The following is an 18,221-nucleotide window of genomic DNA, read 5'->3' on the forward strand; positions in this document are numbered from 1 at the left end:
TTAGTAAAAGGTTGTCACTAGGGATGCCCTCACCCCAATCAAAGTCCTTTCAGTATTGCATATCTGTGGTTCTGAATGTGATCTGATGGTGGTTGAGGTGGAGATGCTCAGTCTTAAAGTCAGGATCAACATAAGGTGCAGGGAATGGAAGGTCTTTTGAGAGACACTGACAGCAGAGCAAAAGTAATGAAGCATTGTCATTTTGGTCTCTTTGGTTTAGTTCATGCAGAACCTGCAAAATATGTTTGGAATAGCTCAAGGCATCTGTTCTTGACACCATGTCACAGAAATTATAGCCTTGGACAAGCACCTCTTTTCCACAGTTAGTCTGGAGCAGTTAGTGCAATATGTGGTGGAATATACAGTCTTGAACTTCTGGCAATAACTAGCGATGTGGCATTCACATCAATAATTGAACAATTGCATATTGTATTTTTTTACTCTCCCCCGTGTGTCAGGTTTGCACAGAACCTGTCAAAAACGGGGTAAAATGTACTTTTTCATTGCGTGTACTTTTTTTTTTTTTTTTTTACAGAAAAAATATTTGTTTTTTTATGTACTACAAGCAATACCATTTTAAACTGCATAACTCTCTTTTGCAGTCATGAGCGTGTTTTGGAGGCCATTACAGAGGAGGCTGAGAAACGTGACATTGAGAGGTTTCAGCCTCTCCTTACTGGCATGAACAATCACAACATTGCTCTTAAGGTACTTACTCAGATGCTCACAAGGCTTGAGCAATTATAACTCTCTCCCTGTGTGTTTGTGTTTGACAAACAGCACTACTTGAGTCAATCTGCTGTGTAAAAGTTGGACAGATATTTCCACAGATATGTGGAATAGCTGCCATCTCACCAGATGTCTGAATTGTGAAAATGACTTTATGATGTGTTTTTGACAGGGTGGCTGCATGCAGCTAATCAATGCCTTGATCAGCCGGGGAGAAGAGTTAGACTTCAGGATCCATATTCGCTCTGAACTGCTAAGACTGGGACTCAGAGAGCAGCTAACGGTACAGACTACACACCGTTTTGATCTCTCTCTCAGAGTGACTCTCCCAGCAATCTAGATTTGCACTGCTTTATGTCTCCCTCATAGTTGTTGAATCTGTCTGGCTGACTGGTTGATACACACTCAGCTTTAAAAACTTTGTCTCAACTCTCCAAACTCAATGTTTGATTGCCACACTGTTGGGGCCATTCTCCCTCTTGCCTTCTCATCCCTCCACCTGCAACCCATTCCTCTCTCTGCAGGAGGTGCGGACGATAGAAAATGAAGAGCTGAGGGTGCAACTTACAGTGTTTGATGAGCAGGCTGAAGATGACTCTGAAGACCTCAAAGCACGCCTTGATGACATACGCATTGAGATGGAATATCCTTCCAGAGGGAACAAATGTCCTTCTATAGGAATTCAAGATTTTGTTTTTAACCTTGAAAACAAAGCGAATCATCATGACAAAATCTTTACACCCGCTTACAACGAAACTTTGTGTAGTCATAGTGTGTTGACATTAGTGTCTTGATAAACCCTACTGTGAGAGGAATAACTTTCACCTGCTTTCTTTTTGTAACAGTAGATTATTGATGAGTGTATGAATGATTCATCCATCTTCACAAAACCTTTCCCCTTTCTTCTCTTCTATAATCAGCTTGTCCACTTTCTTTTAAGACGGAGGCAAAATTAATATTTTTATACTTAATAAGCCTAAACTTGCAGACTCTAGGGATGTTGTAGCCCTCTCTAGATCTTTTTATACCTAAAATTCATCTTCGCCAATTAGCATCTTGTAGACATTTGCTGCTGCCGTGCTGTATAGAATAGCAAAGCATTCAGCCATAAGTGGACTTCGTCATTACTGCCAGTCAGTATGGTTGGTTTTCATTATGAATACACTGACAGTCAGTCCAATTAGGTAAATTACAAGAGGTAAAAACTAGTTAACCTGGACAACTTCTTAGCTTAGGTTGAAACTATGTAATTATTGATTTCTGATGTTATATATGGATTTTTCTATTTTCTATGGTTCAAACTATGGCACTTTAAAATGACTGCAAACACCAGCATATCTATGTCCACTCTGTGGAAAGAGTACGACAGCTGGAACTAAAATTGGTGCCTTAATAGCTTTGTACCATAAAGTAATGGTATATCCAAACATCACCTTAATTTTTAGATATGTGTCTTTGCCAATTCAAGAAAAAGTCATTATAAATACAGGGATTCAAACACTGTTTAATCTTTATTACATAAGGCATAACCTTTGACATCCAGGATAGATTGCTTTTCAGTAAAAGTTCAGCCACTGCTGTAATGCTTTCAGCTTCTTTGGACATGCAGTTACAAATATGAACACCAGGTGTCTCTCAGGGTTACACTGTACTCTAGGTGGCCTGTCTGCAATGACCTCAACATCTGCTCAGTGAAAACACTATATGATAAACACAGTGGTAATAGAATACTGTTGGTTAAATCAGTTTTGTAAACATTACTGATATTGAAAATTGACTTTTGAATGTTGTAAATGGAGTATTTAGTATTTCTTTATCTCGTCATTTCTTCATTGTGTTTATTGTGCTGCTTGAGCCTTAACTTGTTTTGCTTCAGTGATGTGAAGGAAGTGTTTGACATCCTTGCCAATACTGTCAAAGACTCCAAAGCAGAAAGCTATTTCCTGTCCCTGATGCAGCACCTGCTTCTCGTCCGTAATGATTATTGGGCCAGGTAAAACACACACACACACACACACACACACACACATACACACATACATATATATGTTTATACTCATACATGCTGATACTGTCACACATGTTGCAGCTCACACATTCAAATATTAGAGCTATTGTCTTGTGACCAGAGTCAAGATGCTGTGGATTTGTCACTGCTATTCTATTATTGTTCTGTGTCCTTTATGGGCAATAAACACTGGAAGAACCTGGGTGGGGGGTGGGGGGGGGGGATTGTTTCGCTCCTTTAAGTCTTTCTCCCTTCTATTATCCCTTTCTTTCATTTGCTGTTTGTTTTCTATAGCACACTTCCAAGCTGTGAAATTAATACATGCAAAAAAGTCTATCTCCAATTTAATAGAAATGAGCACCATCACCTCTTATCACCAGAAATATGCTAATGTCTCTGTGTCTTCCAAAGCCTTTGGGGTTTTAACTAAGAAATGGAGGAGAAAGGAAGAGAGTGATTTAATGACAAGACGAGCATAGAATTATATTAAGGACATGTCAAGAGTTGCATGTCACAGCATCTGTGCATTTATACACAGACATTATGTACATTATGTGTTTAATATTCAACAACACAAAAAGGAAGAATGGCTTACTTCATATCACACACACGAGGCAAAATACACAAACGTGTAGGGATGCACATTTGAATTGAGTTCCTTGTGTTGTCTGGTGTTACCATGATGGTATCAGACAGGCAGGAAATTGTGGTTTATTTTTAACACAGATTGGGGAATAAGTTGTGAGGATGGAAAGGTCGGCTGGCCCAAACAATTGGTCCCAGCTGAACTCTTTCTACCTCCCCCTCAATCTCATAAATCCTTCCTTGTCTTCTGTGGTGGTTTCTCCATCCAGGTGATCCAGTGGAACACAATGGAGGTGGTCTGTAATGGGCTCCACAGAGAGACAGGAAGTGAGGGTGGGAGGGAGAACTGTAGAGTGGCAGAAAATCCAGCTTGGTAATTACAGAGATGAAAAGAGAAGGGAGTTGGAGGGCAAGACAATAATGAGGAAGAAATTGAGTGAGTTGTATTAAATTGCTAGGTAGATATTGAGAAAATGAGTGAGGGGTGTACATGGAAAGGAATGGTTAGTGTTTGTGTAGAAATGAATGAAAGGGGTACCTGCTACTGTATTTCAATTTTTAGCTATGATGGAGGCCTGGGATTTACCCAAATGCACTCATATGAATAGTCATGTACAGGGGATAATAGATCTAAAAACATGTCTGTCTTTATTTTGCTATTTAGCAAAATGTATGCAGCCTTTATTAAAGACTAACCACCTTTTGCTTATATACAGTGCCTAATATCTAAATTTAATGAAGGATGACAGATTTAGAAGGTAATCAAATACAAATTTTGCTTTGACTCAGTTTCCAAGAATGACACTAGATGTCTCTCTTGCTCCACGGATAAATCTTAGCTTTAGAAAAAAAAACTTTGAAGTATAGTGAAGGATTGGAGTGAGTGTTAGACAAAGGCAGAGTGACTAAGAGAGACAGGAGGAGGGGGACAGAATAAATAAAGTATTGAGTTTGTGACTGTGACAGCATCTAATGGGGTCAGAGAATAAGACACCTCCAGAATTGAGTGTCTGTTTGAAGCTGGCTTGATCAGATGAGGTGCTGGACATACAAAAATACACTCTCATGAACACTGTTGCACACAATCAATCTTTGTGACAAGAAACTCAAGCTGTCATGCTCACACAGCCAGCCGTTCTCAGCTGCAAAGACAACGTAACAAATGTGTATTCACACATTTATCTGAACACACCCTCTTGCCGTTTGTCAGTCTGGTACTCAGTTTCTTGTTAATGTAGACTACATTGGTGTTGTAAACCATATACATTTTTTTGTAATTTTCACTGTGGACAAAGCATGCAAAGTATGGTGTAGAGGGTAACACATTTTTCCTCAGTACCACATATAAACTCTATTTTTCTCGCCCCCTCTCCATCCCTCTAGTCTTTTCCTCCTACCTCTCTCCATTTCTTTTCCTGTCTCCTAATCAATCTCTCTGTAAATCCGTCACTCTCTCCTTCCCGCAGGCCTCAGTACTACAAGTTAATAGACGAGTGTATTGCTCAGATCGTGCTACACAGGAATGGTGCCGACCCTGACTTCAAGTGCCGTAACCTTAGCCTCAACATTGAGGGCTTAATAGGTGAGTTGTTTGATCAGAATACACGTGTTCAAGTCTTTTCCTTTTTCTCACTAAGTGTTCATGATGGCCATCACCCAGCATTTGCATGCACTTTCACAGGCATTAAATCAGTGCGAAATACAAATGGACCAAAAAAATCAATGTTGTCATGAAGTATTGTGCAGACTAAAATTTTCAACATTTCGACTCCTTCGTTCTAATGACTGACACAAACACTTTGTCTGTGATTTAATTTAAATTGTATGCCAACAATTGGAAAATGTGCAGTGACCTCGAAACACCACAGGGTGGAGCTAGAGAGGGTGTGTATTAGAGTGAGCTGAATTGTGCTACAGGTTTTACAGGCATATGTTAGTGGTATGACATTAACTTCATTCAGTGGATAAAAGCTTTTTCAAATTAAGCTATTCTAATTTTCACTATGTACTGTATTATCTGTTAGAGAGTCACTTTCAGGCACTGGTGGTGAATGCATTGCTGTAACAAAAGTCAGCAGAGCCCAGTCCATGTGTCTGCAAGCATCTCTTGCAGACATAAACCCCATAAAATCAGTATGCACTCATACTCAAAATTATGATGGCCAATGATCAATCACATTAAATCTCACTCTCTTAAATATAAATATGAAATGCTGAACTTTTACTAAAATATAAGCATTTTTCTGAAAAGTGGTACATATAAATTCATTTGGATTTTTGGGCTTGAGTGACAGCTGTCATTGTTGACTAGGAAACACCTGCTGACTATAGTAAACTAAACCAGAGCAAAGTGGAGGCACAGGCCATGTCTCAAGAGTTCAGTGCTTCTTTATAGCAGGTCTCCGATGCTCACTGCATGAGGCTCTAATTGCACTGCTTCTAAATGCGTCCTGACACACACGCATAGGCTGGCTGGCCTCCTTTAAGGCTGCCAGAGTTATTATCGGTGGAAAGCAGCCCAATTCTGCCCTGCATGCATTATTTAGTGTTTTTCTTTGAACTCTGAAATTCAGCACAGTTTTTTCCCCCTACATTCTGTCTCCCTTAGTGCTCTCTATTCGAAGTTTGTCCCATTTAGCCTAGCCACCCTGGCAGAAGTAACCCCCCATTACACATCCAATAGCCATGTAAACTCATACACAAATGCACACTCTGAAATTTTATGTGTGTTGGTTTATTATCATGAGAGTCTTTCAGCTGGCAAAACCTTCTTCACAAAAGTAGATTTCTTATTTTGCTGTGCCCACTTTACTAGATTATGTAGACATACAGAATTGTACATAGTCTCAATGCCCTTTTCAAGTCCATATTTTGATAGCACTTAAAGACTCATGTTATGTGTCTTTCCATCTCAGTTTATTCTGTGATTATATGTATTTCATTATTTTTCATTATAGCTTTTTATAGCTCTTCTAACTTTTTTCTATTCAATTGATCCCCAGTCATCGTGCTTGGCTGCCTTTTGATCCGGTGACTTTGTGTCATAAATCTTTGTGTTAATTAGCTCCTTTACTACACATGCTTGCTAAGACCTTTGGCACAGATCCACCTGTAGACCCTGCAGTTACTCTGTAAAAGTTCCCTGTTGGTCAATCTGGGTTCTTCTCACCCTGTTCTCTGCCAAGCAGAGTCTGTGATAATGGATTACTCCCAGACAGGTGTATGGCCTTTTTTTTAGTCCTTTGGAAAAGGGTGACTATCAGAATTTGTACAAGTTATGTCAGATGTATTTAGCATTCAAGAAATTGAGTTTGTTCCCACCTAAGCCTGGAAGGTAACTGTGAAGAAGCAGCATGCAACAGATAACATCCTATTGTAATGAAGTACCTCCACAGTCACTGCACAGATCTTGACTTTGAGTAGTGTGATAAGGGAAAAATGGGGAGACAGGACACTTGTTCTGTGTGTATGCATCTTAGTGTGTATACACACAGTTTGTGCCAGACTGATTGTTATGATGTATTAATGGCCAGCTGTGTAGACATACAAATACTTCGTTAAAGTTTCTCATCCAACATCCTTTTCCCTCTTTTTCTTTCCCTTTCTTCTTTCCACTTTTTGTGCACAGACAACATGGTGAATCAGACCAAAGTGGAAACCAGTGAGACCAAGGCCACTGAGCTGGAGAAGAAGGTGAAATACTCACGTTTATTCACCAAAAATCATAAAGGCACATGCACACACACAACAGTGCCATGCCATACACACAGACACATATGAACCTAGAAACACACTGTATTCATAGATACTATTATATGTATATATACACAGACACACACACAAAAACAAAATGTACATTGGAAAAGCTACCATTTGCCTTAACACATACATACACAGGTCTAGTAAAAAAAAGGTTATTCCTCGCTAGCATAGAAGGACAAATGACGAAAAGGGAAGAACAAAGTGTAAGAGAATGAACACACAAATGTCTGACTGCCGCCTGACAGACAAAAACTCTTAGAGGCTAACAAAAACGCACACACACATTTACACAAGGGGGTAAATGCCTTGATTGTGGTGTGTTGCTACCCCAATGTTTCTTTCCGAGCGACAGGATAATTGCAAAGAGGGAGCTGAAACTAGCCCTCATTCAGCCACACATAAAGAGACATGCACTCACATGGGATCACATCCATTGAATGCAAGCACACATTACATGAACACACTTGGATTCATTTTTGTTGACCACACACACATACACACCACAGTGCTAGTTGTGCATGATGGGGTAATTGCAGGCAGTCTTTTTGGCAGGAATTAGGGATGAGGCTGTCAGGACACTGACAGTGACTGTAACAGATCTGCTGTCTGCAAATTAAATAGCCATGTGTCTGTGTATTCATTTGTTTAAACATTTTTGTCCTCTTTGTGAAGTGTCCTAGAAGAAAAATCCTTTAAAATTTATGAAAGTTGCAAAATTAAAATTTGGGGTAAATGTTTCTTTAGCTCTTTATATATGTGAATTCTTTAAAATGGAAGCGAGGAGTGAGCTTATACAAGCGCACTGAAGCATTCTAACTCAATAAATGACACTAATTTGCAGTGTAAATTATACAATGAAAGTGAACGCACTAGACCGCATGAAATGGCTTCTGCAGGTCTTTGAGCTATAGAAACTGCTGCAGCTTCAAGAGGGAAGCTTGTGCTCATATATAGACTTCCATATTTCATTTAAGAACCATGGTGTTTTGCTACCTTCAGACTTGGTATATGGTGATTTACATTTTGCATTACTTTTCCACAGTCATCCTTTAAACTACTTAAAGTAAAACACCAGATTCTTTCTTGGTTCCGTGTAAGCAGCTTTTGTTTTGTAATAAGTATGCTGGTTTGTCACAAAACCGTAAAATCACAAAAACCTGTTTTCCCAGTCAGTTTTAGTAGTAGTTTCACATTGAGAATCAAGTTTTGTTATAGCAGTTCATTATATTGGGTACTGAATTTACATTTCTGAATTTTGATTAAAGGTTTGTTGATTTTTTTTTTTTTTTTCTTTCCCCCCCTCAAGTGGGTGTTAGTATGATACTGATGCTGTTTTTTTTTTTTTTTGGGCCAGTCTGTCTCCCCAGTGTAGGGGTAAACATTTGTTTGCTTGTTGGACGTAGCTGTCACTGGAAGCACTGCATAGTTAAAACTTGTACGATTAGCTGAATATTCAGAAAGCCCAATCCCAAGACTTGAGAGTAGGCTGAGGTAACTGGTTAGGGTTTAGGTTAAACTGGTGGCAAGTTGAGGATTAAAAGACTTGACAGGTTAGGGTGAAGGTTAACTTTCTATGGAATCTACCTGGGACCTAATGCTAACATTATAAGGAATACAACTTTTTACTGCAATAGTACAGGGTCTGTACACTTCTGGATCTAATCAGCCCATTTATTGGTGCTTGAGTGTGATTTGAGAAAACATTGTTTATTGAGTTCAAGGTAATACCCCTTGGAATTGTCCACTACACAAAAATTGAGAAGTCCCCAAGAAGTCTGCCTAGCACTTATTTAAGATACTGTAACTGAGACTGTTTCCCTCTGATTTTTTTGTTTGTTTGTGTGTGTTAGCTGGATGCAGAGTTGACGGCACGCCATGAGTTACAGGTTGAGCTGAAAAAACTGGAGGGTGACTATGAGCAGAAGCTGCAGGACTTGAGTCAAGAAAAGGAACAGCTGGCCACTTCTAAGCAGGAGCGAGAAAAGGAGAACCAGGGACTACAACAACAGCTAAGCTCGCTGAAACAGCAGGTACACATCAACACAAACACAGCCATCTGTCTGTGTGCAGATTAGTGCAATTCAAATAACCTTTTAGTGAGTTCTTGTGTATTGATTCATTTGAGTATTGAATCAGTAAGCTTAATTTGAAGTTTTTAATAACTTTTTGATTTGTGGTGTAATCCTAAAGTAAATGCCACAATACAGTAAATTAAACGCAAACCCACAGTCACATTTCTAGAAATCTCTCTTGACAGCTCAGACATGTTACACCATTTACACTAAAACATTAAGACAATCTGTGCAAGTTGAGTAAGATAATTAAATCAGCCTTGTTTAATGGCTAACACAATACTAACACACAAAACAGAAACATCTCCTAAAGTTGTGAGAAGTAAATATATTCAGGCTTAAAATACAATATTGTAGAAGTCAAAGATCCAAAAAGTTGTCTAACATCTATGCACACCCACACAAACACAAAAGCCCCCGGCCTTAAATGATTTAGCCAACTGCTAGCATGGCATGAAAAGAAATAAAAAAACACTACTAAAAGGATATTGTGAGAAGAAGCCAAATCCTTTAGAGATTAAGAAACTCAATAAAAACATGCAAAGTGGGGGAATGGGAGTATGAAGAGTGACTAAAGGAAGAAGAAAGGAGAAGGATGGAGATGGGACAGACAGAATTTTTCAGGGCCAAGATACACACGGTTTGTGTGCGTGTACATGTCTGTGTGGTATGTAAGCTCCTGCAGTAGGGAGGCAAAGATGAGGATTGTTTAGCTGTCAGAGTCCTGCTGCCACACCAGCTGGACTCTGCCTCTCAGTGACATCCAAACTCACAAACACACCAAGTGACCTAGAACCGTCTGCCTCTGTCTATGTGTGCTCATAACCACAAGAAGATGTTCTAATGTGTGTGTCTGTGTTTGCGTGTGTGCTCTGTCTGTCAGTTAGAGAACTATACAGCTTCCAAAATGAGCTTCATCCAAAGTGGCTGATGCCAGCATAGTCATCTTCTCACCAGGCAAAAGCCCAAACACTCACGCATATGCAAACACAGTTGTCCAAAGCATCAACAGTATCACAAGCCAAGTATCAAACAAGCTTCTCGTACCAAGATGGCTCGCTTTTTCTGTGTTTGAGGAACTGCCCATCCAAGATTTCTTCACATGTAGAGACCGCTCACTGTCCCTTTTGTGTGATGCTGTGCCCAGTTCTTCATCTGCTACTAAGAAAGCCTGGCTTGGAGACCCTTAATGTCTGTTACTATCTTTTCTTTACAAAGTCAGCAGAAACAACACAAAGAATTTGTTATGTTGCATATGGGCACTCTTTCATAGATCTACAACATGCAGAAAATGTCTTTCTCTATACATGTACAATTATATTTATGTAGGATATTCCCATTCAAGTTCAGCCTGGTCTTAGCTTTAACTTGTGAGTGCATGTGTAACATTAAGACATAAGACATGGACAGTCCTATGAGTTGTTGCCTCACTGGCAAATATTTTAATCAGTATTTCTGTTTAAAAAAAAAAAAAAAAAAAGATTTCACCCTTGCTTCTGTGTAAAAGTTTGTCTTCTCTTTAAAACTTTTTCTTTTGAATCCTTGGTAGACTTAATTCCCCCTGCTATGTTTTTCTCTGTGCCTTGTCCTATCCCTATCTCTCCGTAAACTCAATCCTTCTCAGGCTCAAATCTCTTTCTCTGTCACTCTTTCTCCCTCTTTTGTTCTTTTTCTCTCAAATCTAATCGCTCTGTTGGCATGGCTATTCATCTGAAATGGTGGAAATCTATACAAAATGAATGTCAGAATAACCAATAAACAATATGCAGTCTCCACTGGCTAATATAAATATATAAATTATTGTATAGGGTTTGAATGTATACAGTTGTGTGCCCGGTAATATATATTAATCAATATTTATAATAACATACCGTGTCCTCACTTCCCTTCAGGTTGAAAAGCTGTCTAAGGATCTGGAAGAGGCCAAAACTAAAGTTATCACAGTTACTGTTCCGGTGCCAACACCTGGTTTACCTGCTCCACCACCACCCCCCCCTCTCCCTGGCCAGAATGCCGGTCTGCCCCCTCCACCTCCACCACCGCCCCCACCCCTACCAGGCCAGGGTGGAATATCAGTTCCCTTACCCCCACCCCCTCCTCCTTTACCAGGCCATGCTTGCATTTTTCCTCCTCCTCCTCCCCCACCTCCTTTACCAGGCATGCCGGGACCTCCACCACCTCCACCCCTTCCTGGCATGCCAGGGCCGCCACCTCCTCCACCCTTACCTGGCATGGGACCTCCACCACCACCACCCCCACCTGGGGGCCCAGGTGTCCCTCCTCCACCACCGTTCCCAGGCATGCCTCCACCACCACCATTTGGCATGGGGGGCTGGGTTGCCGCCGCACCACCACCTCTGCCTTATGGGCTCCAGCCTAAGAAAGATTACAAGCCTGAGGTCCAACTGAAGAGGGCCAACTGGAGCAAGGTCAGCGCTGAGATAGATGGTTCAAGACTTTAGTATACCATGAGATGCTTTATTGTTCTGAGTTTACAGTACAATTTGAGATAGGTAGGGTTTTGTGTGTGCAACAGTGCGAGCCAAATATGAGATTGAGCTTTAACAATGATATTCTGACCTAAAATGACTTGCATGCATCCATGTATCTTATGACCGTGTGCTTCATGTTCTTCTCCTCCCTCTCATCTGTGATGGTTAAAACATCAAAACGGCCCTCTGTCTTTCTTTAGCCTAAAGCTACTGTTTAATGGCTGCAGCACACTTCATCAGCATTTAGCTGATGCATTCTCGCTTGTGCTCTCATTCTCTCCTGCTCTCTCTCACTCTCGCTTGCTGTCTCTCTCTCTCTGTGGCGAGGGTGTTTGACGAGGATGTCACAGAAATTGCTTTTTAATAAGCCTTCTTCTTTTAACTGTGCCACTGAAAGATAATTAAATTGCTGCTAGAAAGGACAGTATTCTTTTGTAATTTAAATTAACTTTTTTCCTGGCTTGGTCTCATCTTTCTTTTTGGTGTGCTCTCTTGCTTTCTGTCTCGCTCCTTCAGTTCATCCCCGTATCACATTTCTTTTCCCTACTCTGTCTTCCCCGGCCTACACTGCCCATCCCTGAGGCTTTGTCCATAATGAAAGGCGTGATATCTGTAAATTTACTGCCAAAGCTCTTTCTGTCGCTCTCTATTTCACTCGCTCTTTTCCCTCGATGAGAACACTAAGTAGAGGAAAAGCATACAAAGTTAGTATTGACATGTAACCAAAATAGAGTGAGACCACCATAGGACAGAGATATACAGACAGAGCACCAGAGCAATGGTGATGGAGGGGAAAAAAAAAAAAAAAAAAACGAGGGAAAAAGTGGAACCCTTCCTGTATTTATTTGCCTTTCTATGTTCGAAACTCTGAAGCTCAAGATGCTTTGTGTTAGAGACTGTGTACAATGATTAGAGAAAATGACTGCTTGTTTCCATTTCCCCCTCTCCTTTTGTGCCTTCTTTTTTTCATCCACCCCTCCCTCTACAACCAGACTCCTGCCTCTTCCTTTTACAGCCCTGCATTTTCTTTTGTTCTGTCAACTTCATTATCTGCTTATCTCACTGTTTGCCAGGTGCACAGATGACCATTTTTGGAAAATTGAGTCAATTTTTGATGATGCAGTTATCTAACATTGTGGTTCCTCTCTCCCTTCTTCATTTTGTTTCTGTTTGTCTCCTACTTTCTCTCTGTACATGCTGGTATTTCTAGATCGGACCTGAGGACCTCTCTGAGAACAGTTTCTGGACAAAGGCAAAAGAGGAGCAATTTGAAAACAATGAGCTCTTTGCCAGACTCACATTGGCCTTCTCCTCACAGACAAAGAGTGAGTGTGTGGCTTGTGTGTTTTTACTACTGTTACTCTCATGTTGTGTTCCACAGTAATTAACAGTCCCTCTGCTTCTCTCCTCTCCCACATTCCTCTCCTGTCTCCCTGGCTCCATGTTTATTTCAATCTTCCTACTGTCCTTCCATCAGCCACTAAAGGTAAGAATACTATGCGCACACCTCAGTTTAGCTCTTTTTTTCACACTTCTTCTCCAGTCTTTCTCACCCTTCTCTTCCTTTGCTTGGAGGACACACTGCACATTTACATTATTCAGCAACGTTGTGTCAAAACAGCATCTCACACAAGTTCATGAATAAACCACCCACACCTGTTTTTTGTGTATGTGTTCATCTTCACAATATGCCCATGACTTGTTGTGCAGCAATAAAGCTTTCACTACTAAGTGAGATGAATAGGGACTTGGGGACAGAGGGAGAGATGGACAAAGGGAGGGATAAGGAGAAGGTCACTGATGTCCTTTGACTAGCCACCTGCTATCCTGGCACAAAGCGATGACACAAGGGCATACACACTCATACACACACCTGTCCACTCATATCACCTTGTCCCAGTGTCACTGAGCCTTCTGCTCTAACTCGTCCATATTCATATCGTAGGACACCAAGAGCTCACAGACAGTGTGTGGGTGTGTATGAAATTCCATCTGACCTTCAGATACACACAGACTCTCATGTCATGTACATAAACAAAAGTGGGTATGCACACAGGTCTGAAGCTAGCTGTTGATGTCAGTTAAATGTCAGTGTAGGCAGCTATCCCATCTGCATTCACCTGCATGGGGAGTCACTCCTTAACTTGACCCCCATAGCCCGTGCACCCACGCTTTCCCTTTTTATTGGTTGAGACAGCCGCCTGTTCCAGTTGATGTTTAATAACCTTTTCTGAAAACGGAGTATACACCATGGCCTTTTCATAGCCACACACCTGTTTGTATGTCTGCCTGTGTTGTGTGTGTGTGTGTGTGTGTGCGCGCGTTGACACCGAGCAAATGTAGTGCAAACTTTTGACTGATTTTTGGGAAAAAACAGCAAAAGAAAATGCGAATGAATGCTTATTTCCATCCACTACTGCTATGCAAATTTTGGCTTGTCAAGATAAACAGCTGCTGGCAAAAATTTTCCAGTTGGCTGCTCTTAAACTATTGCAGGAGATGAGGGTGCAGCAAGGTGATGTAAGTAAAAGAGTGCCAATTGAACCACAAATGTTGGAAAACAAAAAATAGAAAACCTATTACAAATATGTTATTGTTTGTTTCATGTATTAATTTGAGCAGTGTTACATTAATTAGCTAACTTTGTTTCCATTGCACTTTGTCGCATTTTGCTTCAATCAATACACCAGCTTTTCCACCTCAGCCAAGCGAAAGCCGTTTGCAATATTCATTTGAGCTGCTGTGTAGTCATTTTATGTATGTGCTTGTGAGTGCCATGTGTGCTTTAATCCATGCTGTCTGTCATGTGCACACATGCTTGCGTGCATGTGCAAACATCCGACAAACCACCAGCTCTGGTTATTTAGATTGTCTCTTCACCCCTTGTCCTTCTTTCTCTTGCTTAAATACACTGCCTAAGGCAATACATTCCTACTGACCTCCCTATCCTTCTCCTTACCCCACCTTCACTCTTTCTCATTTTCTTCATCTTGTTTCTCCTCCTCCTCCCCACATTCATTGTTACTGAGCAAAAGCAATACCAACACCACATAAAGCCACTGTTCAAAATCCCTGACCCTTTCTCCTTCCTCATCGCAGCCGAGGTTGCGTGTTGCACACACCCACACAAAAAAGAGACGTGCAGGGGGTTGGTGTGCTCTGGACAGGGTCAGAGGTGTTAATCTCTGAGACATGGAGCACTAATGATAAGATACACATGGCTCTCATGAGCACAATTTCATGCTTTGACATGCACACTATGTAGTTCAGTCTGTAAATATGTATATCAGCAGTGAAGCTCATCACAGTTGTCCTTCATGCTCCTCCCTCTCTCAGGTTACTGAGCATGTTAGAAACTAACTCAAATATTTGCCCACAATCCTGGATAAATGGCTAAAATCTCTTTTGCTTCTGTTAAAATGATATTTCCTTTGTCATGTTAAGATGGATTTTTACTTAACAAAAGCCAATCTTGTAAAAATCCTACTTGATTCATCATCCTCAAAAAGTCAAACTCTTATCAGACCTAAGGAATTAATCTGTTAAGGTTTATAGCAAATAGTTTCTAAATGCCATTTCTATTGTGTGGTGTTGGGTGTTTGTGTGTGTTTTAGAGTGAGACTGAAGTTAAGGTTGAGGTAAATTAAGCAAGCAACACCTTCTGATTATAATTGCCTGATAATTGTATTTCTGTTTTGCACCTACTTGAGTACATATTTTTAATAGTAGTTCTGAGGTCAGACAAGAATACTATAACCAGATTATTGGATAAAATTGCCATCTCACTTGGTTTATTCCAGTTGAGGCTTCTTTCCCTCAAAACCTTTCACCTTTTTCCTCTTCCTTGCAAACTTGGCCACTGTTAAGAGTCCTGTGCTGCAGAGCTTCTTATTTACCAGGATAGAAATATGAAAAACTTAAGTTGTCAATGTGAGGAATTACCAATATGCATTTTTATTGAATGTCAGTAATCTTCAGAAAGTGTATCATCACTTTTGAGTGATACTGGGAAACCTTATTGAGTTTGAAGGTGCGTTTGAAGTTGCAGATATCTTTGTTTTTTTTAAGCACCAACTTTTGAAACCAGAATATGTGATGATATATTCCTAATAGGACTGAACGCTGAGTTTTGTTATGTAAATGAGTTTTTGAATATGGTTGAACCCGGCCAGAGATAATAACACACTGTTTCACTGTACATCTGTACAGCCTGATGTGATATAAAATTCTATTTTAGGCTCCATCCACAAGGATGTATTATATTTAACCAGCCGAATTCAACTGCAATATTTGTAGTGGGAAAAACATGCTATTATGCTGCCGTCTTCTGCGGAAAAGGCTATTATTTTTCTCCCATTGTTATTCTCTATGATTGTAAGGGCTTACAATCAGAGACCTGGTATTATTTGCAACCGTAAACAGCATAGTTTAGATGAGCAAGTATGTGTGGCTGCAAAGCAGTTGCAAGTACAAGGTTTCAGACAGCAAGCTTATCCTCTATTCTCCCATTAGCTACAGGTTCTTAATTCCTCACTTTGATGTGCTTGTCTGCTTTCTTTTTTTGTTTTTTGTTTTTTTTTAAACTCTTACTTTAAATAATACTAATATATTATTGTGTGAGTAGAGTGTAAGCAGAGACCTTTTTATATAGTTTCCCCTTTTTTTTTTTTTTGGAAAGGATGAGGATACATTTTATCCTTGTCTGTTCATCTTAGTGTATATATTCGCAACTGTCCTTTTCTCAGTTTTTCAGACTGTGTTTGATAAGTGGTTTTTCAAGGCTGTTTCTCAGATAGCCCAATTAGCAAAAGAGAGCAAGAGAGAGAGGCTGGAGGAGGATATGGGTGAAAAAACGAAGAGTGAGCAAAGGGAAAGAATGGGCTAGAGGGAGCAATGGTTAATAATTTGATTCAGGAGAGAAAAAGGCCAGCAGCATATATGATTATTAATCCTCATAATGGGAAGATCATTTTCATATCCCAATTCTCCAGCCTTTACACTCTTCCCTCTTCAGTTTCTTAGTTCCTACTGCTGTGTTTCTGTGGTCTGTTATAGGGCAACCTCATTTCTCTTTTTTGGTACAGACACCCGCCACCCCAGTGAGGTATTTTATGATGCAGTGGTCCATTGTGTATCAGTGCATAACACACCTACACATGGAGCAGTAGCTTCCTGTGATGCATTTGCTTCCCATTAAACTATAGAGAAGTTTATAGCAGACAAATCCATGTTTGTCAGTGCAAGTGTGTCTGCGTCCCAGTGTATGTGCTCAAGAGAATGAGTGGGTGAGCTCAGCCACATTTACAAACCAATTATAATAAGTCTTTGATCTCCCTGTGTTCTGAAGAAATCAATTTCCTTCTCGGTAGGTGTGTGTGTGTGTGTGTGTGTGTGTGTGTGTGTGTGTGTGTGTGTGTGTGTGTGTGTGTGTGTGTGTGTGTGTGTGTGTGTGTGTGTGTTTCCTCTTAGGTCTATTCTGTTCACTTTTCACCTTAATGAGCCACCAATCAGCAAGAAAATGTGCGTGGGTATGTGTTGGGGGTGTGCGTTCATGCTTGCCTGGGGTCTCTTTTGGGTTGTTGCCCAATCAGTTAAAGGGATGAGAGATAATATATTAGCCATAAAAGACCAAGAGGCATGGAGAATTACGGTGCAGTGTTGTCGATTAGATCATTACATCTTCTGCTAAACAGAGTGCACAAGATTTGGTAACATTTTTTTTTGTCATAGCATACTGACTCAAGGTCACTGGGAATCAAAGATATTTTTCCCTTATAACTTAAGTCGACCCATGTTCTCGCATTGTAAATTTGCAACAGTCTGAAGGACAACCTGGTGCAAAATGTCACCTGTGTCATTGTGTGAAAGAAATAGTAATTTAATGTGAAAAAAAATATTCAGTTAAGTTTCTTTTCAAATTATGTACCTGCGTGAAACTTCAAATTTGATATGTCTTATAATTAAATTACATGCAAAGTTCTGTTAAAATGGGTAAGAAAGGTTAAGACTGTTTTTCATTTTAGCAGTCAGAACGCTCCTTTTTTCCTCCATGTTTACTTGTTTATTCCCCCATCCTAGTTTAATAATACCCCTGTTGGTTACCCTTTAGGTCATTGTCAAGGTGCACTTGTGAATCGCTGGATATGTTTATTTGTGTATTTGTTTTTTTCCTATGGTAGAGTTTCAGATAATGGTTTATGGTATTTAGAGCTGCAATCTCCTGGGACTGTATAAAACATGTACCAATAAAGCACTTAGATGACTAAATGAGGAATGGGCACACTTTATTAAGCCATAGGAGTGTTTGTGCACACTTGTGCAATTGTACTAAATTAGTATTGGCTTTGAAAAGGTTGTGTATAATGTGTTTTAAGTTCTCTGTGAATGTGTGTATGTCTCTGTGTGTATATTTGTAGTCCTGTAGCGCACAGTAGCAGGTCTTGTTAATAAATCATGCAGTGTTCAGGCTGGGCCTGCAGAAGGAGAAGCAGGTTAATGCAAGGGTCACTAATGCTGTAGAAAGAACTGGAAAAATATGATACTATTCTTTCCTTCTGTTCTCTCTTATTCATT

At 40.1% G+C, this 18,221-nt stretch overlaps 1 protein-coding gene across 2 annotated transcripts in view; it reads left to right on the top strand.

Moving 5' to 3' along the window:
- The window catches only part of diaph1 (diaphanous related formin 1), an 87,636-nt gene that overhangs the window by 23,595 nt on the left and 45,820 nt on the right, over positions 1-18,221 (top strand). For both annotated transcript variants that reach the window (XM_026329934.1, XM_026329935.1), the window contains 10 exons: positions 603-708; positions 902-1,012; positions 1,254-1,372; positions 2,606-2,722; positions 4,789-4,904; positions 6,951-7,015; positions 8,935-9,114; positions 11,049-11,585; positions 12,859-12,973; positions 13,126-13,134. In XM_026329934.1, the coding sequence (XP_026185719.1) occupies positions 603-708; positions 902-1,012; positions 1,254-1,372; positions 2,606-2,722; positions 4,789-4,904; positions 6,951-7,015; positions 8,935-9,114; positions 11,049-11,585; positions 12,859-12,973; positions 13,126-13,134 (1,475 nt within the window). The remainder of the gene's footprint in view (positions 1-602; positions 709-901; positions 1,013-1,253; positions 1,373-2,605; positions 2,723-4,788; positions 4,905-6,950; positions 7,016-8,934; positions 9,115-11,048; positions 11,586-12,858; positions 12,974-13,125; positions 13,135-18,221) is intronic.

Source organism: Mastacembelus armatus, chromosome 10 (assembly GCF_900324485.2).
Source record: "Mastacembelus armatus chromosome 10, fMasArm1.2, whole genome shotgun sequence".
NCBI classification, from domain to species: Eukaryota; Metazoa; Chordata; class Actinopteri; order Synbranchiformes; family Mastacembelidae; genus Mastacembelus; species Mastacembelus armatus.